The following is a 25,605-nucleotide window of genomic DNA, read 5'->3' as shown; positions in this document are numbered from 1 at the left end:
TACGATATATTAAATTACTTCTGTATTTCATGTAAAAAAAGTAATATGGAGTAATTAAGTTTCAAAATAACTATCAACAGAAAAATAAATTTCTAATTTGCCCAGTGCCAGTTCTAGCTCTGGATCCAAAAGAAGAATGGGAAATGTACCATATTTCATTGTATTTTGTTGTGTGTTATGCTGTGCTGTGCTTCTGCTCACTCACAAGCTACTTCCACGTACAGCAGAGCTCATTCACATGAGCGATTTGATACTATGTGAGGCCACATTATGTGGTTATTGCTTGTGTTAGATGGTTAAACCAACTTCAAAATCTTAAGATATCCCTATATGTTGCAGCTTTCTTCAAACATAACTTCATTTTAGATAACAGCACAATCTGCAAAATGTCTTAAGTTGTTACTTACATTGTCTACCTGCTAATTAACACAAATTATGAATATCAAGGGTCTCAACAATCTTCCCTGGAGCATAACTGAAATTACTTCTACCTCTGTCAATGGCTCTCCATTGAAGATAATGTACTGTGTCCTGCCTACCACGGAGATTTTGGTGTAAATGTCATGTGATAAATTAATAAGCATTAGTGTGGTTCTGAGTCAAATGCTTTTTGGAAGTCAAAAAGCTATAATCCACCTGGCTGACTTTATCCATGGCATTAAGGATATCGTGTGCAGAAAATGCTAGTTGGGTTTCACATGATCGATGTTTATGGAATCCATGCTGAGTGGTATAAAAGTCATCGTTCTGTTTGCAACAGCTCATTACATTTGAGCTAATAATATGTTGTAGGAGATGGGACAACACTTCTGTAGATCATTTCAGTTACTCTTCTAGTAGACAGGTGTGACCTGTGCTTTCTTCCTAATAATGAGTATAGACTTTTCTTTAATGGAACTACAGTATAATGTGGTTTAAATGAGCACTAGTTTAGCTGCAAATTCTGTATAGGACTTAAATAAGACTCCAGGGCATTATGTAGTCTTGTTATAAATTAACAGGTACTCAATCTGTGTGATTCTGGGGTATAGTAGATTTCAATACAGCTGTACCCAATTGTTCAACATGATAAACCTTTTTGCTGTTATAATATTTTGTATCACTGGTAATGCATATCTTTTTAATACAAAATTATTGGTTTATTTTGATGTTTGGGGACACACATTTTTGTCATCTGTTTATCTTCTGTTATTACAGAAGACTGGAAGGAGTATATAGAGGGTCTATACAGGGGCGATGTTCTTGAGGACAATATTATGGAAATGGAAGAGGAGCTAGATGAAGATGAAATGAGAGATATGATACTGCATGAAGAGTTTGACAGAGCACTGAATGACCTAAGTCGAAACAAGGTCCCGGGAGTAGACAACATTCCATTACAACTACTGGCAACCTTGGGAGAGCCAGGCCTAACAAAACTCTACCATCTGGTGAGCAAGATGTGTGAGACAGGCGAAATTCCCTCAGACTTCAGGAAGAATATAGTAATTCCAATCCCAAAGAAAGCCGGTGTTGACAGATGTGAAAATTACTGAACTATCAGTTTAATAAGTCACAGCTGCAAAATACTAACGCGAATTCTTTACAGACAAATGGAAAAACTGGTAGAAGCTGACCTCGGGGAAGATCAGTTTGGATTCCGTGGAAATGTTGGAACACGTGAGGCAATACTGACCCTACGACTTATCTTAGAAGAAAGATTAAGGAAAGGCAAACCTACGTTTCTAGCATTTGTAGACTTAGAGAAAGCTTTTGACAATACTGACTGGATTACTCTCTTTCAAATTCTGAAGGTGGTAGGGGTAAAATACAGGGAGCGAAAGGCTATTTACAATTTGTACATAAACCAGATGGCAGTTATAAGAGTGGAGGGACATGAAAGGGAAGCAGTGGTTGGGAAGGGAGTGAGACAGGGTTGTAGCCTCTCCCCGATGTTATTCAATCTGTATATCGAGCAAGCAGTGAAGGAAACAAAAGAAAAATTCGGAGTAGGTATTAAAATCCATGGAGAAGAAATAAAAACTTTGAGGTTTGCCGATGAGTTTGTAATTCTGTCAGAGACAGCAAAGGACTTGGAAGAGCAGTTGAATAGAATGGACAGTGTCTTGAAAGGAGGATATAAGATGAACATCAACAAAAGCAAAATGAGGATAATGGAATGTAGTCGAATTAAATTGGGTGATGCTGAGGGAATTAGATTAGGAAATGAGAGTCTTAAAGTAGTAAAGGAGTTTTGCTATTTGGGGGGCAAAATAACTGATGATGGTCGAAGTAGAGAGGATATAAAATGTAGACTGGCAATGGCAAGGAAACCATTTGTGAAGAAGAGAAATTTGTTAACATCGAGTATTGATTTAAGTGTCAAGAAGTCATTTCTGAAAGTATATGTATGGAGTGTAGCCATGTATGGAAGTGAAACATGGACGATAAATAGTTTAGACAAGAAGAGAATAGAAGCTTTCGAAATGTGGTGCTACAGAAGAATGCTGAATATTAGATGGGTAGATCACATAACTAATGAGGAGGTATTGAATAGAATTGGGGAGAAGAGGAGCTTGTGGCACAACTTGACTAGAAGAAGGGACCGGTTGGTAGGACATGTTCTGAGGCATCAAGGGATCACCAATTTGGTACTGGAGAGCAGCGTGGAGAGTAAAAATCGTAGAGGGAGACAAAGAGATGAATACACTAAGCAGGTTCAGAAGGATGTAGGCTGCAGTAGGTACTGGGAGATGAAGAAGCTTGCACAGGATGGAGTAGCATGGAGAGCTGCATCAAACCAGTCTCAGGACTGAAGACCACAACAACAACAACAACATTACAAAAGACTATCCAATATTTAACTGATTATTCAAACTTAACTAAATACAGTAATTATTCGATGTAAGCTATTCCATGTATATGTCATCTGTGTTGAAAAATCGATAAGAAAGACTCTGATCTGTCTAAATAAACTGAGCCATGGCGGGCTCCCTCTTTGAATTCCCACCCCATGTGCCTGGCATATGCCACTTCTTGGAGCTCAGAGCATATGGTACAAGGCATTATGGTGGAGCTGCACTGAGCGGCAGTGGATCGGATGGGCAGTTGGTGTTTAGAAGCCGGACCAGAGGGTAGGCCACCCAGGGCCTGTGAGCAGTATGTGCCTTTTGGCCGAACTTAGCAAAACGTTTTGTCTAATAGTTGTTGGAACAGGGGTCATCTAAAGACAGAATGTTTGTGTTGCCTTGGCTATTAGATTTTGCTGTTGGTTCTTCTCAGTGGAAGTACCAAAATGTAAGGAGCTTTCTGATCAGATAAAGTGCCCGATTTGGATCATTTTGTGTGACTTAATATCTTGTGGCATTGCCTTGGACGGGGTTAGGGTGACGTGTAGCAACCTGAGACACTTGTTATTGCAATTCAATTTCCCACATTCAGCAATGGATTTGATGATTTGGTAATGCTGTAGACTGTTTTAAGTGTGATCATGTTTAGCCATGGACCAGGTTTTTCAAGAGTATCAGCTGGTGTCCACTGATCCGACTGTAGTCACGGGGTTGTATTAAATGAGAATGACAGTGGAATTTATATGCTCCCTCAGTCTGTTCCAGTTTTCTACTGTTGCGGCAGGCTTTGGCTGTCTTGATCCAGAACCTAGTGCATGCTCATCATATTACTGCTGTTAACATTGCCCCTGTACATCTATAACATGGAATGCAGCACTGCTGGCTACACTTGGGCTGCCTTAACCCAAGTTATGGAAATTACTGTAGGAAATTTTGTATTAACATTGTGTACATTTTGATGTTTGAGGCTTTGTTGTGTCAAGTGCTTTTGTTGGACATAGCGTCAACCCTGTTATGATGGCCACATGTTGGTCAGTTGTATATGAACTGCAGATAATACTGGGATGTTGTCTGGACTTAAAGAATTATAACCCCCTGATAACAACTAACTGGCTCATTTGAGGTTCATGGATGTAAAAGATAAAAGGGTATAAAACTATGATATGCATAGTATGCTCTGAAGATTACTTGAGTGTTTGTTCACTAGCCATTTGTGAGCTGAAGAGTAAAAGAAATTTACTCCCTGTCTCAGGGCTTATTAGATTGTTGTTCAGTTATTTGTTATTTAAATGTCTTTATGGGGTGACCTTTTGTCGCCTCTTATTTATTTATTTATTTATTTTGCTGCAAGTTGGTTCTGAGCACTAATTACTGGTTCTTTTCCTTCTTAAGTGGCATTCTTAAGCCACTATGCGTACACAATCACTTGCTGAATCACTGAAGTGTTTTCTAGAGTATACCTTAAGGGAATTTTCTCTGTCTGCCTGAAGACAGTTATATCAATCAGTGCACACTTGTTCTATTATTAATTCCTTAACTGCTCATTTGGGTTAAGGAAACTAGCTCTGTCTGCCTAAAGGCAGCTCTATAAATTTGTGCAGCTGTTTGCTTATATTATCTAGATGCTCTTGGAGGTGTATTTTAAAAGATTTTTTTCCTAGTTGTCTAGAGGCAGCTGTAAGTTACACTGCCTTCCTGTACATCTCTTAAATTTTAATCTTTTGAGATGAGTAATGCTTCTATGTTGCCTTAAAGAGCCATCTGCTTCCAAGTGTTAATCATTTGTTCAAGCATTTTCTGAGTTCTGGCACATAAAAATAGAAATTTTCATTCTGAGCTCTAAGAACTACTGTCAGACACAACTTTTTTCTGTAGCTGCTGGCTTATTTAAACTGTCATTAAATTAAGATGTGTAACTTCTTAAATCTGAAAAGTTCAGAATGTTATTTGTAAGCCTCTTACTCGGCTTTATTTGATTTTAGTTATTTTTAAAATAAATGTGTTTTAATAAACAATGGCGAATGACGTGAATCTCAATTTGTTTAGTCCTTCCACTTAGTTCGCTGTCTGCCTGCTTGAGGTTTGATAAATCTTATGTATCTCTGATTTCTGTTTTTCTCTGGCTAATAGTAGTAGTAGCAGTTTTAGTAGTAGCGAGTTGGATGTGAGCTGTGCTGGAGGGAAATCAAAATGTAACTCACCTCTGATGTGCGTTTGCAGGTTACAGTGTTGTTTCATGAAGTGTGAAAAATATTTTTTGTGGTTATCTGAAAGTGAAGAATAGGTGTGAAAGTGATGAACTGGTGTTTCATTTTAAAGCAGTTATATTTAGTCCTGAAATACATCATTTTAAGGCGACAACTGATGTACACTATTAACGGCTTTTTTTGCTGAATGAAGGAATTACACCACAATACAGAGACCAAGTGGAAGATTAAAATGTTGTTCTTAAACACTTCCAAGACCCAGGAGCTATCTCATTGAAATTATACCCCATTTATTTTCAAGACAAAGAGCAACAACAGTAACAAGCTACAACAACAGACAGAAAAATGAGTATTGTTTTCAACTACTCACTTTTTACAAAGTACAATGTTAATGAATTAATTCTTGGACCCATATCTGCAAATCACTGACAGAACTGTAACTATATTTTTGTTACATTAGTTATTTAACAATATGTCAACTAGAGGCAGGGCAGGGCACCACTAGAAGTTATAGCAATTTTAACCATTCTGCAGGAGGGCATACCTTCAGATTTTACATTAAATATTAGTGGTCTCCTATGGCTACCAATAAGTGACTGAATGGAGAGTTGCCTAGTATAAAAAGCACTTGTGTGATGTGATCCTCACACACAGCCAGATAACTGGGGTAGCAACCTCTTATGTGACTGCACCTGTCAACCATTTTGGGCAACCACACAGTTCCCAACCCTTAAGTCAAAGTAGTCATAGCCCAGATTGTCACAGAACCTTCAAAGCTTCTGGTACTGGCCTACCTCTAGACTCAGAAGCAGGGTGCCACAATCAGTTTTGGGAACAATGCTGCTTATTGAGATTCACAGAAATTCCATGAGCGAGGCTGATCACAACCTTTTCTGGTCAGTTACTATAGTAATCCAAGCAAGAACTTGAATTCCACACATGGGCGGTGTTTGTTCCAATGTGTGCCACAGTCTGTGACTGGTTGCATGCTGTACCCTATTGACTGTCAGAGCTCTCAGTTCAACACGCCCAATGAGTGCTGCTGCCACCTCACCCTCTTCCTCCCTCAAAGGCTCCACGTACACAAGATGTTCCTTCCCATATCTTGCTGATGTATCCACTAACTTATCCTTTATCTGAAGAGCATCCACAGTGGACACATGCTTTGGCTGATGAAATGTTTATCTGAACAGTAAACTAAATAATTTTAAGTAACCTCAGAGCTTCTCTTACTTGCAGGACCTGTTACATTACAAAGATCATAATTTCTCTTTAAGAATCTAACATTATCAGGACTATCAGAGTTCAGTTGGAATTTTCTAAATACAGAGTATAAGTTCTTTAACACTTTGAACTTTGAATATCACATTTCATGTATTAGTGTGGTTCTGTTGATGCAAGTCAGTTTTGTAATTGATCACATTGTAATTTTTCCATATTTTTATTCAAAAATCAGCAAACTGAATTAACCTATTTGTACTGTAACTTAAAATATTGAATTTGAGCTATTACAATTACTCTACTGAAGTTCATAACATTTACAACTGCAAAACTTATAAAAGCAAAGTCTAAACAAAACTAATAATATTCCTTGTAAAAGAAGACATAATTTTCCCAAAAATATATATGTATTTTAGTAAAAGTATATTTTACAATTCCTTTTGGTGTTAACAATCTGTTGTGTGTATGGTATTCGTTTTTGCACATGCATGGTGGTTGCATAATAATATTATGTTCAATTTCCAGAAGTGTTTTCATGAAATATGTGATTTTTTCCAAATGCGATAATACCAGTGAAAATACTTGGTAGCAAGAATTTAGGAAGAAATAATAACAGAATCTAACCAATGGTCATCATACTGATTGATTAAGAAATATAATTTTTTATAGTTTCAAGGTGTATATGTGGACAAGGAAAAAAAATTCCCGGATTTTCCCCTGATTTCCAGGTTAAAAATACACTTTCTCCCAGGTGACAGTATATTTTCCCTTATCAATCCTTTGAATGGTTATGGTTTTATACAAGGGCGTACAGTTTCCCGACACTTTATAAAACGAAACTCTCGGAAAAAGACACATTTTGGAAACATCTTTGATGTGCAGCAACATGTACGCTGCGTATTTTCGTATTATGAAAGTATACACTGGAATTTCACCAAACACCGCATGTTACTTTCCGAATCATTGAAATCGAGATTTCGATGCGCTTTTGTAGGCCGTTCGTAGCTCATGTCACGTAATCTCGCCAGCCGATGACAGCGGATATTCAGAGCATAGGACACATGATGTAGTCAGCCAACAGCAACATCACTGTTAAGTAACACGAACACACAAACAGGGAAAGTAAATAGTTTAAATTAATATACATAGTGTTGCTACAAGAAAACCAAAGTTTTCACATATAATATTGTTCTCAAGCTGCAAGAGAAGCTAAGCTTTCGCATATACTGTTGATCTTTTTTGCACGTGTTACACTTTAAGATATATCACACAAATGTGCCAGTAAAATTTTTAATAATGACATAAATGTCTGATCTTTAGGGTTCGAAATTCTTCTAAATGGCGCGTCATCAAAGAGTTGATTTTCAAATGAGAGTCAAACGCTCTGTGATTCAATAAATTCATGGTACATTATTGCACATAGTTCAACTTACGTAAAAGGATATTTACTTCGAAAGTAACGCTTTTCAAACTACTACTCGCAATATTTTCCCGCGACCTGTTAGTAATAGGTTCGTTTCAGCAGTTGCCAGATAGCACAGATAACAGGTGACACCGCGCTTGCGTAGCTATCATGATGTAGGAAGCCCGTATGTACGTACGTGAAAAACACTGAAAGATCATACATTATGTCATAAAAGAAACAAGACATCAGAGCATACTGCAAGAGCATCGGAATTTCGTGAACAGTATTAAAATGTGCACATTTAAAGTGCATACTTAAAGTGCACATTTGTATGTCTGATTCCCAATGAAGTAGACCTCGACTTGATATTAAGCTTTTCAGTGTGGTTTTCGGGATGTAAATATTCTTGGAGCACCAGTACTGTATTATATCATGTTTGGAGCTTTATTATGACATAATGCCATACGTGCTAGAAAATGAAAACGTGCACTTGAAATGCAACGAACAGTTGAAGCTAGCCAAGGTGATTAATGCTTGACTGTCAGAAAGGTGGAAATAAAATCAAATCTGAAACTAATGACATATTTTAGCCTTCCGCAATTATGTGAATGTGTTTTAATTCACTTGAGAGCTCCCGGGCACAGATATCCGTTTTGTTTTCATTTGACGTGAGAGTAAACGAAGGGGAAACAGCAAAATCACAAAATGTAAACACGGGTCATGTGGCAACTACCCACTATAACTCAGACTGCCTGCGCATCAGGCCCGGATCTACGACATTTGCGAACCGAGTCAATACTAAAAATATCGAATTTTCAAAATATGTTCTTCTTGTAGCGCACGTCTTTCTGAAAAGTCTGAAACATAAAACATATGTATCCAAGGAAATGTAAGACATATTATTTGGTCTTAAGTATGCCGAAGTGCAGTGCCACGCCTCTTCATAATGCATTTTTCTACCGCAAGTTCAAACTATATTTAGGCGAGTGGAAATTGAAATGTCCTGTGGTGTCTCTCCTGCTCCCAGTCGGCCGGTTTGACAGCCTTCCCCTCTTTCAAAAAATCTCGCAATTAATAGCGGATGGGATTATTTGCAATCGAGAGAACAAGAACTCTTCGTAAAACCTGAACTCTTTACTGCCTATTAGTTAATAACTTGCTGTTTTGTCTGACATAAAATGAAATGTAGGATATATGAAACCAATACTGAGAAGAGATAAGCAAGAAATTACACATTTCTTCAAACCTTAGCTCCTAGCATTTTTTTCTCTCTAATCTCTACAGCTTTACATGGCGCGCTTTTCTTTCTGCGAAAGAATCTATTTCCTCATCAAAGTTCGTCAAACGTTTTGCTACATGAAAAATCGAAATGTCGTTATCTAATACTGAAAAAGCTGTTAATACAAATAATACTCAAGACTGGAGTGGTTTCTCGATCTGATTACGGCTATTTTGTCACTGTCTGCTACATAAAATAAAATAGGCCTTTCTAATATGGCAGCAGTTTTGTAACACACCAAATAAACGAGACTGTTTTGCCACAAATGGCCATTTTTATAAGACGACAGAATTTAATTCACGAAGTGCCAATATCAAATGACTATTAGGCCTACTACAAGCAAAAAGCTTTATGTTAGGAAATAGTTTCACGTATCATTCATACGCACCAGCTTCTCAAGCATGAGATCGAAAAGTAGTATTACGAAATTTTTATATAAATTTGGAATCGTCTTATGCTTCCAAAATTTGTGTGATGTCCCCGTTTCTTCTCCTTCCTCGTTCTAACAATCTTATCATCACCAATTCTGCAGGTATTGCTGCCACTGTCAAAACTTTTTCGCCGATTAACTTCACTATGCCTGTCAGAATCACAGGTTTAGTTATCCCGCGATTATTTTCCGGTTAGGCGTTATTACGTGTTGGAACAACACGTTTTTCGCGTTACTTCCAGAATAGCACTTACGCGTCTGCTAGCCGGGGACTGTACAACTGGTCCTTACTAGTGTAGCGATCTGGCCAAAAATTTTCTGTCAGAATTTCATTTTCTTGGATACACCAAAAAGATAAACGTAATCTTTCACACCTGTTATTCCTGTTAGTCGTTTATTTCCATTCTGGTGGTCAGAATCTATGGGTTTCACTAGTAATTATAACAATGCTGATCATTCGCAAACCCAATCAACCACATAATCAGACAGCTCGTATTGCCTCGCCCCCTTTTGTCTGCGGAAAGTTTATTTCTAGATGCGACGAGGATTCTCCTGACAGAATCACGTACACTATGCTTGCATTAAAAAACCATCAGGGAAGCGTTTCAAAATCATATGAATAATCGATAGACAAACGTGCGCTGGATGCTAGGCGCTTTGTGAAACAAGTTTTTTTTTCTCAACAATATGAATTTGGCGCCCCCTTTTCCCCGTAGCATCTATCTGCTTGCTGCGACTGCTTGCACAGCCAACAGCCACGTTCCTGTAGCCAGAAGCGGGAGAATCTACTACTCAAACCTGAATCAACTGCGCATGCGCATAAGCCCGCGCGTAACTGCTAAAACAAATCGAATGTCAACAGTTGCGACTTCACGCTCATCAGAGGCAGTTTGTTGTTATGAAGCACTGCACAGTCTTCCTAAAGCCTTTGACATATTTTCATTTGGCAGACGCTTGCATGAGCACTGTGTGTCGTTGTATATGGCGCATTTCCTTTGCAATTTAAGTTATTTTCGTTTTTTTCTCTCGTTTATGTTTTATTGTTGAAGTATTATTCGACTGTGGCGGGATACAGTAATATCCTTTGTTTAGAGTATCGGTTCTTACCAGTCAAAATTACAAAAATTTAACTGAAAACTCAAACAATGAAACATTCCTGGAATTCTAAAAATATCCCGGGTTTTTCCTGGTTTTCTCCCAGATGAAAAAATTCCCGAGATTTTCCCGGATCTCCCGGGTCGTATACACCCTGATTTTACTTCCATTTTACTTAGTTTTTTCTATTTAATGTGCTACATATCCATTATAGTCTTACTTAAAACGAGTTTTAATTACTGAGCTGCTGACATAAAAACGGAAATTACGAACTGAAATCATAAAATTAATTATGGGTGTTTGCATTATAACCGACAAATATGCTGGTATAAAATTTAAAGATTCACTTAAGTTAACTTTTTGATGTTATACTCACTCACAGACTCACACGAAGCCAAACATAATGGTAATTTATGACAAAACATTGACAATACACGCCACCGTCAAAGGGGAAAACCAAATAAAATGTGATATGACAAGACACACAGTAGCATGCCGCAGCAGTCAACATTAAAAGTTTACAATCACAATAAATTGTTGGCGATGACTTAGAACAAACAAGGGGTCAATTCCAGTGTCCGATTCCACTCGGCGGCTTTGATCAATTACGTCATACCTAAGGCACAGACGCTATATGCTACAAATACAAATACATAGAGGCAAACTTTGAAAGCAACTGATCATATTCGTAAACAAACGAATGTAGCATTTGATAAAATTACAAACGTAGTTCATGTGGCTAATTATTCAGCCACAAATTATATCGACAAGAACTAAATGTAACGAAAATAGATAAGAACAGAAGACGAGAAGTACATGTCCGAAATAAATTATTATCGTAATTTATGCTAGTAAGAAAAGCACAGAGAACCTTTAAATCCAGTACAGTATAGCGCGTGATGAAGTCAAATATTATGAATCAGCGTTAACTTTTTGGTACTAATTGTTGCATCTAACGTGGCAACTACACAAGTATCAAAAATTGACAAAAAGTAGGGTTTAACAAATGCTGCAATCGCTAACTGGGACTGACCTATATAGGTTAATTCTAGTTAACCAATTCCAACCATTCCACAGTTCGTTATTTTGATCGTTCCGCCACAAGTGTGTACACTAAAGTGTTACAGGATTTCTACGTATGGTATTACTGTCTTCATTAGTAAGAAAAAGAGAAAAATTTGGAAGCTGTATCTTCGCAGTAGTTATGAGATCAATGAGAAATCCTACAAAAACATAGGCCACAGATTTACTTCAAAAGTGTCCAAAGTTAAGTACCATCGAAATGTTGGAATCGATAACTAGACTTGACCTCCTATTTAGGTCAATTCTAGTTACCGATTCCAACTATTCGGTGGTTCATTAATTAGATTTTTTTTTGCACGTGTGTGCACTAAAATGTGGGCTAATATGACTTCTACATATGTAATTTCTCTCTGAACTCCTGCAAAAAAATTACTAATATTGGAATTGGTAACTAGAATTGACCTATATAGACGGTCAGTTCTAGTTACCGATTCCGATTTTTGTTATACACTGCGGTAGTTTTAGAGAGCAAGTACAAATGTAGAAATGGTGTTAAGATTCAGTGCATAGAACTGCAAAAGTAAGTTACATATGAATCATGGAGCAGTTGTAATCTGTAACTGGAATTTACCTACATAGGTTATTTCTAGTTATCGATTCCAATATTATTTATTTTTGGTAGATATTTGTTCGTCATGTACTGGCTTTTCTTTTAGAATTTAGTGTGTCTGATTCTCCACATTTTGTGTTACTGTTTCCTATTGTTGTCAATCATTTAATTTTCTGATACACTTTAGTTTCTACCCACCCAAAACGCCCACTTTCCAGCGCTTCTCCCTTTAGATTCAATAATAAGTATGAAATTAATGTTATTTGATAACAGTGTAACTTCACTATGTGCTTTTCTTCATTGCTCAAAGCAGACGAGTGGAATCGGACAGTAGAATTTATTCACAAACTGTATCCCTCCGCTATTTCTGCGATCTATCCCCCCGTGACTTTGATAGGCAATTATTATTGGAAATTACCAAATGAACTGTCAGTGGAACCGAGAAATATGTTGTCGTCTGTATAGGTGATTATTTATGATGGCCTAATGTAATGTTTCAGTAACCCAACTGACAAGCAGTTACCTGCAATGGTATTATTAATATTTCCAACAGTTCCTCCTCAGTTGTTGCATGGTATATGAAAGAAACGCTTGCCCTATGTTCTTCCTTTGGCTTTAGTTTTATATTAATGGAACAACTGTGAAAATATTAGTAGTGTGACATTGAGAATCATAACACAAATACCACACAGAACGAATAGAAGTTCATGTTTAGAGTACGGATTCTGACCACGTTGTTACGTTCACAAGTATCTGAACCACATTGTCAGTCACTCGAGATAGCAATAATTCAAAATATCAGTGACAACAGAACTGGACAATTTGCGACAGCACCGTTACACAGTCTTCTGCAGAAGTAAGGTTAGTTTCTAAGTTTGTGAATAAACGTAGGGGCACCATTTATGCAAAGTGTAATGCCTCTCTCCCTCCCCCTATGCCTCAACAGCTTTCATTACCAGATGTATTGGCAGTTGTATAATGTGAATTATATTGCTAGTAATTTGTAGCAGTAGACAAGTTTAATAATCCGTGTGATTTTCCAGACGCAGTTCCCATTTAGATTACAGACTGCTCTATGTACCCATCCACGTCTAGAAAAGATAATCGTGAAAATTCCAGATGACCCATGAAGAATTTGCAGTGTATGAGAGCGATAATTGATAACATAATTTTGCAAAATGAGTATTGGTACAGAATGTCATTGAGAAGTCATTATGTGACTGGAAAGAGATGATAAATTAACGTGAACCACACCTTGAGTGAATTAAGCAAATTACATTCTGAACTTTCATCCCATACCCCAAAATTTTCTGCTGTGCCTTTAGTGATAAAGATTTGCTAGAGCGTGATACTGATCCGTCGAACTCTCCCGCCTTGAATGTGCATTGTGATGGACAGAGTGACCTGCAGCAAAGCCCGAGGTGTAGGTTACATTGGAAGGTTGCGTGTTTGAAGGTTGATGTGCAAGTGAAAACTGTAGAAAGCACTGCTCTTACAGTTACAAGTTGATATTGGGAATAGTACCAATGCAATATTTGAAGATACAGACAAAAGTTTAACTGTGTATTGCACTGTCGGAAAAAAATATTCACCTTGTGAAAGCAGTTGTTAAACATTTGGCAAAACTTACATAGTAGACACCAGATTGTATTTTTAATAGTTCATGTATGATATATGTATGTAATACGCATCAAAATACTCGTCGAAGCCTTATCCCTTATCTGTTTTTGAAATTACCCTGCAGTTTTAAGTGATGAGGAGTTTGTTAAATATGTGATGATAATTCCAGACTACAGTATAGGTCTGTCTATTAGCACAACCTTTATTTGGTCTTCACATTTCTCGGCTGCACCAATTCTCAACTGAGTATAAAATTTTTCTCAAAGCAAATTAGCTTCTTGGTTCATTTTTGCGACCATAAGCATGAAATATATTCGTAACATGAGACACAAGGTTCTTAGACAAAAGGTTCAAAGGAAGCATGATGAAATTCAGCCAACAGATGGCCCATGGCATAGAAAGTTAAAGGCTACTTGCGACTCCTAGTTGTGACTGAAATCGCAGCCAGATTCTGTAGAGTTGTTATTTTGATATCTGTGACTTCTCAATCACTGTGGTTTATAACATATGCAATTTCTTGCTCACCCCTCCAAACTTCTACAAAAAGACAGAGCCATGCATCCGAGAGGAAAATGCAATGTATTTTCTTCCATTTTATTAATCTAACCCAAGGCAATGGGGTAAATTTTTCTAGAAAAGGGAAAAGAAACAGCGTGAAGTTGTTATGTGGGATGTTGGTTGTTTTATGATCATTTTTATTTATTTATTTGTATAACATTTTTACTTTATCAAACTCCTGCTCTGTTTTATCCAAGTAATCCTTCAGTGTATAAAATGTATTGCATAACAGGTACTTCTTAGTTGCCTTTTTCAATAAGTGTATGTTTGCAATTCCTTTAACCTCTTTTGATAATTTACTGCAAAGTTTTATTCCTTGGTGGAAAATGCTGTTTTGAATTTTACATTTATTTATGCTTGGTAAATGTAAGTTTAGTCTAGCTCTTGTTCCATGGTCATGGACAGAACTGTTTGTGCAGTAATTACCAATGTATCTTTTTTTGTGTGTACAGTTGACTGGTAAATGTATTCACATGGAGCAGTTAAAATCCCCAGTGTTTTGAACAAATCTTTACAATGAGCTCGACTATTTTTGGTCATTATTCTTACGGCTCTTTTCTGGAGTTTGAAAATTGTGTTCATATTTTGTGCATTTGTTTCCCAAAAAATTAATGCCATAGCTAAGAACTGAGTGTACATATGAATAGTAGGTCACTAAAAGTCACTGCATGTTACACAATGATGATAGGATTCAAAGGACATAACATGCTGACAACATTCTGTTTGCAAGTACCTGTGTGTGTGTTCACACTGCTTCAGCTGAGAATCAATATTCATTCCTAGAAGCTCTGCATTTGTTACAGAGTCTATACAGGTGCCATCTATATTTAATTTAATATTGTCATTTTCTCCTCTTCAAACGGAAATTCATGGCATTACTTTTCTTTATGTTCAATGTCACTTTATTGCTTACTGTCCAATCATAAACTTCCTTGAGAGTTTCATTTGCTTTCTCTCCAAGCAGTTCTCATTTTCTCAGTGACTAATACTGCTGTCATCAGTGAAGAGAATTTTTTCCACCTTGAGTAAACTACTGGGAAAGTCATTGATGTACAGGGTGGTCCATCTGAAGTTTTGGATGAGATTATCTCGAGAACTATACATTGGGTAAAAATAGTGGGGAAGACAAGTTCGTAAGCTCAAAGGCGGACATCAAATGATACTACATATGACCTCCAGCCCCCGCCCCCCTGAAGTGGGTTGGGGGGGGGGGGGGGGGGGGGCAACTTTTAAATCTTAAATGGAAACACCAATTTTTTATTGCAGATTCAGATTCCCCATAAAAAAGTAATCAAATTTTGCTGGAACCTTTTTTATACCATTGACAGATGGCGCTGATATTGAGAAAAAGTAAAATTGGGGAAGAACTCTGTTTTATTTAGAATTATCCAAGAAAGACGCATCAAATTGATAAAAAATATGCACCAATTCTTTTGTTATGCCAAATTATGCTATTTTTGTATAAAATGTACTGTATCCTACTTTTAGTGTTACTCAGGAACAACAACACAGACGTTGTAGAATGATATTCCATGGGGTGCTTCATTAGTGTGAGTCCCCTTGCCTCTCACAATTTGGGGTGCTTAATTAATGAAATTAGCCATGAATAAATTGTTCAAAATTATCCCCAGTTGCTTCAATGCATAATGTCAATCATCTGCAGAAGTTGTCCAGTTTTGAGCAGCACATCTCTTGGTATTTTTTAAATAACCCCACATTTAAATAACTGCACATTTTTAGCATAATGGGGAGCTGCTCCATCCTGTTGGAATCACATTCATTGCCTAGTTTCTAAATCAATATCTTCCATTAGCTCCAACAAATCTTCACAGAGAAGTTGTAAATAAGATTCCCCAGTAACATTCTAGTCAAAAGATATGGTCCCACCAAGTAACCGTTTCAAATTCCACACCAGACCTTTAATGACTATTTCTGTAGATTGTCAATGGGTCTGTGCCAGTGTGGATTGACAGGGGACCAATAATGACAATCATGATGATTTAATTTGCCATTGTTTTTGAATGTGGCTTCATCGGTGAACATAATGTATCTATAAGATCATTGTCACCTCTTATTTCCAAGGTCCATCGGCAGAAAAGCACGCGTATTTGCATATCTTTCGGTGTTCATGCCTGTGTCATTGTGATATGATACACACAATATTTATGTGCCTTCAGAATCCTCAAAATAGTTGATTTTGGTATTCCAGTTTGTCTCTGAATCGCACAACTACTCATTTTGGGATCCAGTTAACACAAGCAAGAACCGTAAGGGTACGAGTGTCATTTTTATTGTTTTCACGATGACGAGGTGGATGGTGCATGTATCCATTTCGAGCTCATTGAGTGCAATTTCGAATAATGTTTTTGCTTGGATGTTGTCTGTTTGGGAAACAATTCACATACAATTGCGCAGCTGCAGCATAATTGTTATGGCATTCACCTAAAATTAACATCATATCAACTATCTCTGTTGGGGGAGAGTGAGCCATGTAGCACTAAAGAATAATTTACTTTCATCAGTTGATTTTTATGGTTCACAGTCTGAAAGTGAAGTGACGTCTGATCACATTGCACCGATCTTTATACTGAGCCATAGTTCACAGTTTGTCCACGGTAGTGCCACAGTCGGGTGAGTAATGCAGTTGTGAAGAATTCCCTAACAAGATTCTGAGTTCTTCCCCAATTTTAATTTTTCTTGATTTCAGCACCATCTGTCAACGGTTTAAAAATGTTTCAGACAAAACTTGATTACTTTTTTTATGGAGAATCCGAATCTGCAATAAAAATGGTGTCTCCACTTAGGATTTAAAAGTTGCCCCCCACCCCACCCACGGGGGCGGGGGCTGGAGGTCGTGTGTAGCATAAATTTGATGTCCCTCTTTGAGTTTACTAACTTGTCTTACCCACTGTTTTTACCCGATGTATAGTTTTCGAGATAATCTCATCCGTAACTTCAGATGGACCACCCTGTATATCAGGAACAGTATTGGTCCTAATATGTTACTTTGCGGGACCTCTATGTTAACGTATTTTGGTTCTGACAAGTGTTTTACTAAACGTTTAGAGCTATTTCAAGTATGTGTTATCTCTACTCTTTGTACTCCATCTGCTAGGTATGATCGAAACTAGTCAATAGCTACCCCTTTTATTCCTAATACTTCTAATTTATTTAATAGAATCTTATGGTTGACTGTATCAAAGGCCTTATAAAGATTCAAAAATATGCTTATGACACTCATCTTAGTCAAGAGCATCAAGTAAAATTATTGCCAATAGTACTGTGGCTGACTCCGTATTTTTGTCATTTGGGAAACCAAACTGTGATTCCCTTAAAAGATTGTATTTATTCAGGTAATTCATTAATCTGTCTTTCATAATTGCTTTTATTATTTTTGGAAATGGTGACACTAGAGGGACAGGCTGGTAATTTTCTGTGTCTTTTGCATTACCTTTCTTAAGCAAATGTACAGCTCTTGCCTGTTTTAACTGCTCTGGAAATGTCCCTGATGTGAAGGACTATTATATTTGTTAAGGGGGCTTGTATAATCTCTATACATTGTTTCAGTACACACACTGGTACTTCATCTAAGCCTACTGACACTATTTTTTAGTTATGAAACAGTTTTACTGACATCATTATCTGTGGTTGGAAGTAATATCATTTTATCTTGTGCAACATTATTTACAGGTGTTGTATTCTTTTGGGGAAGTTTTGGTGTAACTTCTCCGCAATACTTGAAAAATGTTTGTTTACACAGTTTGCTAAGTGTTGTGGATCATTTATTATTTATAACCTTATCCCCCTCCCTTGGCAGTATGTTATTCTGCATTTGTTTGCCTCTCCCAGTTTCCTCTCTTCTTTTTGTTTTGTTTTGTTTTTTTAATAACATCCCAGATGTCCGTTCTACGGATCGGAGCGTGGAATGTCAGATCCTTTAATCGGGCAAGGAGGTTAGAAAATTTAAAAAGGGAAATGGATAGGTTAAAGTTAGATATAGTAGGAATTAGTGAAGTTCGGTGGCAGGAGGAACAAGACTTTTGGTCAGGTGAATACAGGGTTATAAATACAAAATCAAATAGAGGTAATACAGGAGTAGGTTTAATAATGACTAAAAAATATGAGTGCAGGTAAGCTACTACAAACAGCATAGTGAACGCCTTATTGTGGCCAAGATAGACACGAAGCCCACGTCTACTACAGCAGTACAAGTTAATATGACAACTAGCTCTGCAGATGATGAAGAAATTGAAAAAATGTATGATGAGATAAAAGAAATTATTCAGATAGTGAAGGGAGATGAAAATTTAATGCTCATGGGTGACTGGAACTCGATAGTAGGAAAAGGAAAAGAAGGAAACATAGTAGGTGAGTATGAATTGGGGCTAAGAAATGAAAGAGGAAGCTGCCTAATGGAATTTTGCACAGAGCGTAACTTAATCATAGCTAACAATTGGTTCAAGAATCATAAAAGAAGGTTGTATACATGGAAGAAGCCTGGAGATACTGACAGGTTTCAGATAGATTATATAATGGTAAGACAGAGATTTGGGAACCAGGTTTTAAATTGCAAGACATTTCCAGGGGCAGATGTGGACTCTGGCCACAATGTATTGGTTATAAACTGTAGATTAAAACTGAAGAAACTGCAAGAAGGTGGGAATTTAAGGAGATGGGACCTGGATAAACTGTCTAAACCAGAGGTTGTACAGAGTTTCAGGGAGAGCATAAGGGAACAGTTGACAACAACAGGGGAAAGAAATACAGGAGAAGAAGAATGGGTAGCTTTGATGGACGAAGTAGATAAGGCAGCAGAGGATAAAGTAGGTAAAAAGACGAGGGCTAGTAGAAATCCTTGGGTAACAGAAGATATATTGAATTTAATTGATGAAAGGAGAAAATATAAAAATGCAGTAAATGAAGCAGGCAAAGAGGAATACAAACGTCTCAAAAATGAGATCAAGAGGAAGTGCAAAATGGCTAAGCAGGGATGGCTAGAGGACAAATGTAAGGATGTAGAGGCCTGTCTCACTAGGGGTAAGACAGATACTGCCTACAGGAAAATTAATGAGACCTTTGGAGATAAGAGAACGACTTGTATGAATATCAAGAGCTCAGATGGAAACCCAGTTCTAAGCAAAGAAGGGAAAACAGAAAGGTGGAAGGAGTATATAGAGGGTCTATACAAGGGCTATGTACTTGAGGACAATATTATAGAAATGGAAGAGGATGTAGATGAAGATGAAATGGGAGATATGATCCTGTGTGAAGAGTTTGACAGAGCACTGATAGACCTGAGTCGAAACAAGGCCCCCGGAGTAGACAACATTCCACTGGAACTACTGACGGCCTTGGGAGAGCCATTCCTGACAAAACTCTACCATCTGGTGAGCAAGATGTATGAGACAGGTGAAATACCCTCAGACTTCAAGAATAATATAATAATTCCAATCCCAAAGAAAGCAGGTGTTGACAGATGTGAAAATTATCGAACTATCAGTTTAATAAGTCACGGCTGCAAAATACTACCGCAAATTCTTTACAGACAAATGGAAAAACTGGTAGAAGCTGACCTCAAGGTGGATCAGTTTGGATTCCAAAGAAATGTTGAAACACGTGAGGCAAAACTGACCCTACGGCTTATCTTAGAAGCTAGATTAAGAAAAGGCAAACCTACATTTCTAGCATTTGTAGACTTAGAGAAAGCTTTTGACAATGTTGAATGGAATAATCTCTTTCACTTCTGAAGGTGGCAGGGGTAAAATACAGGGAGCAAAAGGCTATTTACAATATGTACAGAAAGCAGATGGCAGTTATAAAGAGTCGAGGGACATGAAAGGGAAGCAGTGGTTGGGAAGGGAGTGAGACAGGGTTGTAGCATCTCCCCAATGTTATTCAATCCGTATATTGAGCAAGCAGTAAAGGAAACAAAAGAAAAATTCGGAGTAGGTATTAAAATCCATGGAAAAAAAATAAAATCTTTGAGGTTCACCGATGACATTGTAATTCTGCCAGAGACAGCAAAGGACTTGGAAGAGCAGTTGAATGCAATTGACAGTGTCTTGAAAGGAGGGTATAAGATTAACATCAATAAAAGCAAAACGAGGATAATGGAATGTAGTCAAGTTAACTTGGGTGATGCTGAGGGAATTAGATTAGGAAATGTGACAAAGTAGTAAAGGAGTTTTGCTATTTGGGGAGCAAAATAACTGATGATGGTCAAAGTAGGGAGGATATAAAATGTAGACTGGCAATGGCAAGGAAAAGAGTTTCTGAAGAACAGAAATTTGTTAACATTGAGTATAGATTTAAGTGACAGGAAGTCGTTTCTGAAATTATTTGTATGGAGTGTAGCCATGTATGGAAATGAAACATGGATGGCAAATAGTTTGGACAAGAAGAGAACAGAAGCTTTCGAAAATGTGGTGCTACAAAAGAATGATGAAGATTAGATGGGTAGATCACATAACCAATGAAGAGGCATTGAATAGAATTGGGGGGAAGAGGAGTTTGTGGCACAATTTGACTAGAAGAAGGTATCGGTTGGTAGTACATGTTCTGAGGCTTCGAGGGATCACCAATTTAGTATTGGAGGGCAGTGTGGAGGGTAAAAATCGTAGAGGGAGACCAAGAGATGAATACACTAAGCAGATTCAGAAGGATGTAGGCTGCAGTAGGTACTGGGAGATGAAGTAGCTTGCACAGGATAGAGTAGCTTGGACAGCAGCATCAAACCAGTCTCGGGACCGAAGACCACAACAACAAACAACATCCCAGACTGCTTTGCTTTTGTTCTCTGCATTATATAATATTTTGTCATTAAGTGACTTTTTTGCATCAATCAGCACCTTCCTATAGATCTTTTTGTATCTACAATAGAAATTTAAGAATTTTGGATCATTGCAACTTTATAATGGAACTGAGATATTTAAGTGTTTGGGAGAACTTGTTAAGACCTACTGTTATCCTCCTGTTTTTGTGAGATGATGATGCAGACAGGCATACTTCTGGAACTGCCTTTTCAGAGTTCAGTTTAAATAATGTGGAGAATTTAGAGAATTTCATATTCACATTGGTTTCCTTAGACACTTCATCTGAGCTTTGTTTTGCTAGTTTTTTTGAAAAATCTTTTCTGTTTATTTTTGCATTTATTTTGATTTCTAATAGATGCCACTTGTAGGCTTTTAGTTTAGGGAATGATTTGATGCCTGATTTTACTGTTGTTATATGACAGAGATGGTCTGATAGAGATCTTTTACAGATACATCATGTTTTTCCCTGTACATATTTGTGGCCACATGGTCAATTACTGATGTAGTCATTGCAGTAACTCTCATTGCACTATTGACCAACAAGGACATACCAAAACTTTGAAAGATATTTATGAGGGTGCTGTTCGATTTATTTATGAGATTAATGTTGATGTTAATGTCCCCACACAGAATTATGTTGACCTTTGTGCTTGAGACTTTACCTAGAACTTCTGTTAATTTAATTCAATAGGTGATACTTCAAAGTGTTTGTCTCCACTTACTGTACTGAGGTCATGTCTTGATTTTAACTGTGTTATTTTTTTATTATATAAATGCATGATTCTCCACCCCAGAAGCAGTAAAAACTTTTTGCATGTAGTTAGTATCAGGCTGTATCTCTTACCCTAGGTTACCTATGTATTTGGAAGAAGGCCTGGTGCTATGAATTTCAAGTGAGTGCATGTCTAGAGATAGGTTTCTCTCTGTCAGACGAAACATTCATTTTGTTGATACAGTCACCTCCAGAGGGAGCTTAAAACAATACCTTCAAATGTGTGAGAGAAGGGAAGCATTTTAATAACCACTGATGCTGAGTGAGTATAAAATATTCTGTTTTGTCGTTCAATCTATAATTGCAGTGTAGTAATAGTGAATTCTCCGTCATACCATCAGAGCAAGTTAATAGTTTGGGCTCCACCACTCACACGTGTGGTGATGATGATGATGATGATGATGATGATGATGATTAAAAATTAGAAAGTTTCAGTCACAATTAATAACAGCTCACACAATAATTTAGTTCCTCTATATGAGAGACTCAACTTGAATATTCCCGAGGTTGTTGCTTCAGAAAGATCCAACATTTAACATTGCTGATGTACTAATTTTTAAATAAAACACGGAGTGTTTCACTTTTCTTATTTTGTATTATAACCAATTTGGATGTACATTGATGATATTGACATTTCTTGTCCGAAAGCCTCCGTAAGAGTCTCATACAAACATCTCCTGCTGACTGCCTGTGGCTGTGTCACTGTCTATTCTACTGCCTCTACCATTTTATATAAAACTGAACAATTGAACACATTGTTAAATGAAAGATTTACAAAATAAAAATTAGGAGTCATTGGATGATTTTTATTACTTACATCAAAAAATGGGCGACATAGTGCCCTACACATTCTGATATTCAATCTGGGAAAATTTACTCAATTTAATATATAATTTCAATGAGTTTTGCAGTACAACCATTTAAATTACATTTTAGTTAATTATAAACAAATCTTTTTGCATAAAATATTGTTAAGGATATTGTGGACAGCTCTCAAGTAGAGTTTTCATTTTAAATAATCATAATGAATAAACATTGTAGCTTTTCAGAAATGGGGGAGAAGTAAATTTTCAAGAATGTGGTGCAACATGGCTGCACAATGTGTATCTTGAAATTTCAAAGTTGGATTATCAACAAATGGCTTACTCCCCTTAGTTGATAATTGAAATCGGGTAACATATTAATGTGAAATTTAATCTGAGATAGTAAACTCATTTCTGTTAATTTTTTAATAAGTGGTTTACTATTGGAACTGGGTATATACGTAACAGTATAAAGTCCAGAAAGTTAAAAATGCAAGGTAAATTGACCCTTTCAGGGGATATTGAACCGAGGAAGGAATTTCAGATAGGGATTCGAAAGTAGTCCCATTTCAAGCTCGAGTAAACAAATTGTGGAAAAAACAACTGGTCATTGACACAGAAGTCACTGCCAAAAGATGTCAAGGAATAAATTTTCACTCTATTTGAGCAAATGGTGCCTTTTTGGGTTGTCGTTGACAAACATTATGCGAAGAATAAATGTAGGCCTGCTGGACTGAAAAAATTTATTATTCGCTCTTCGCATTTTGAGATTTACCAAGGTGATAGCACACCACTAAGAGACCAAAATATGGGTCTAGGTCCTGCTTTGCTTTTGTACGGAGACTTACTGAAACATTGCCCCCAGGAAGTTGTGTGTTCCGTGACCAGTATTTTACTTCAGTTCAATTGCTAGAGGCTATACAGAAAATAGGAATTGATGCCACAGGCATCATCGTGGTGAATCACATCAGAGATGTGAAACTAAAAGAAGGAAATGCTTAGAGGGGCGGGTGCCATAAATAATGTCTGTTATTGTTGGTGTCCTGGTTGTAGTACATTGGAAAGACAACCAGAAAGTGGTTTTGGCATGAACTTGTGCAGGCGTAGAGCCACTTGTAAAAGTAAAAAGACTGGCAGAAAAGGAGCAATAGTATGTGGAAATAGTCTGTCCATATGTTGTAGAAAATTATAACCAAATCATGGGGGGGGGGGGGGGGGGGGAGATCAACAGATGGAGTGTTATAGAACTTTGTTCAAAACAAGGTGATGGACTCTACAATTAATACTTCACTTTCATGACTTGAGCACTGTCAGTAGTTGGTTGCAGTATAGAGAAGATTGCAGAGAAAACAGAGTTCCCAAAAGAAGTATCCTGGATTTGCTGAAGTGTAGGATGGCCGTTGCGAGAGAGAGAGAGAGAGAATGAAAGGATTGATTAGTGACCAGTTTAGTAGCTTGCGCCTGAAACTACTTATGTGAGCTGACCGAGAAGAAAGTGGAAGTTCATTAAATATTTTTAGACTATTGATTAGATGGGAATTCCCTGTTCTTGTCAGCCTGTGCCTATGTATGTCTAATTTTGTTTTGCCTCTGGTATTATGGTGGTGTATGTTTTCCCTCATTTCAAAATCTGCTATATTGTTTTTTGCATATAATGCTGAGGCGTATATATAAAGATTAATAACTGTTAATATTTTCAGCTGAATGAACAGTGGCCCGCAGTGCTTTGATATACCAGAATTGCTCATTGCCCGTATCACTTTCTTCTGAATTTTTAGAACTTCAGTGATGTGAAAAGAGTGTCCCCATATCAGCAGTCCATACTCTATATGTGACTGAAAGAGTCCAAAATAAATAACTCTTAAGTATTCTTTTGTCACCAGGCTTCTCAGTTTCCACATTAAATATGTAACTCTAGACAATTTTGTCCAGGTATGGTTGATGTGTGTTTCCCACGTTAACTTAGAGTCTTCATAAATTCCTAGAATTTTACTGCTTTCACCTCTACCTCTTGACAATCCTAGTATAAATATTATCAGGATTGCAAAGCAGTGTATTTGATGAGAACCAATTTAGTGCTTCTTCCAGGCCACCTTGCATCATATCTTGCAGAACCGATATCTTCTCATGCTGAGCAAGCAAAGTTGTGTCATCAGCATGAATAACAGTACTGGGGATACAATGGGGTAAATCATTGACTGCAACTATAAAAAAGAAGGGCCCAAGGACAGAACCTTGTGGGACTCCTGTCTTAACTTCTAGCAATTGTGTTTCTGACAGAGGCAAACTGCTTCCTATAGGATGATTCAATTACTGCCAATGCAGAGTCTTGTACACCATAGAATTTGAGTTTAGCAAGTAAGATATCATGAGAAATGCAGTCAAGTGCCTTACTGAAATCACATAAAAGAAGTGAGGCTTTATTTTTATTCTGGAAGGCTGTTATTACTTCATTCACAATTGAAAGAACAGCAGTGGTGGTATTTCTTCCCTTTCGGTAGCCAAACTGACTATTAGAGAGTAAGTTATGCAACTCAAAGTAGTAGTTTAGTTGGTTATAAATAAGAGATTCAAATATTTTCGAGAAAATGGGAACTATTGAAACTGGTCAGTAATTTTTGAGATCATGTTTGTCCCCTTTTTTATACACTGGGATAACTTTCGATATTTTTAGAGTTGTAGGATAGACACCAAACTCTGGACACCTATTAAAAAGAAAGGCCAATGGTGCACTAATTATATGCACTGTTTTTTTAATTATGTAATTGGACAACCAAGAGTAGTCCATGCTCTTTGAGTTTGAGAACTTTGCCACTACCTTCGTAATCTCAGTGGGTGCAATTGTCCTCCATTTAAAGGTATTGTTTGCAGGTGGTTGTTGCATAAGTAGATCACTTGCATAAGTGTTTGTTGTTTCAATTTTGTTCCTAATATCACTTACA

General features: G+C 37.2%; 1 protein-coding gene across 1 annotated transcript in view; it reads left to right on the top strand.

Moving 5' to 3' along the window:
• Window positions 1–22,278, top strand: part of LOC124803438 — a 29,424-nt gene extending 7,146 nt beyond the window's left edge. Inside the window, exon 4 of the mRNA XM_047264623.1 lies at window positions 22,168–22,278. Within this exon, the coding sequence (XP_047120579.1) occupies window positions 22,168–22,278 (111 nt within the window). The remainder of the gene's footprint in view (window positions 1–22,167) is intronic.
• The last annotated feature ends 3,327 nt before the right edge of the window (window positions 22,279–25,605 follow it).

This window comes from Schistocerca piceifrons, chromosome 6, assembly GCF_021461385.2.
Source record: "Schistocerca piceifrons isolate TAMUIC-IGC-003096 chromosome 6, iqSchPice1.1, whole genome shotgun sequence".
In the NCBI taxonomy this organism is placed as follows: Eukaryota; Metazoa; Arthropoda; class Insecta; order Orthoptera; family Acrididae; genus Schistocerca; species Schistocerca piceifrons.
Note: the sequence above shows the minus strand (reverse complement) of the source record. Positions and strands in the feature narration are given on the sequence as shown.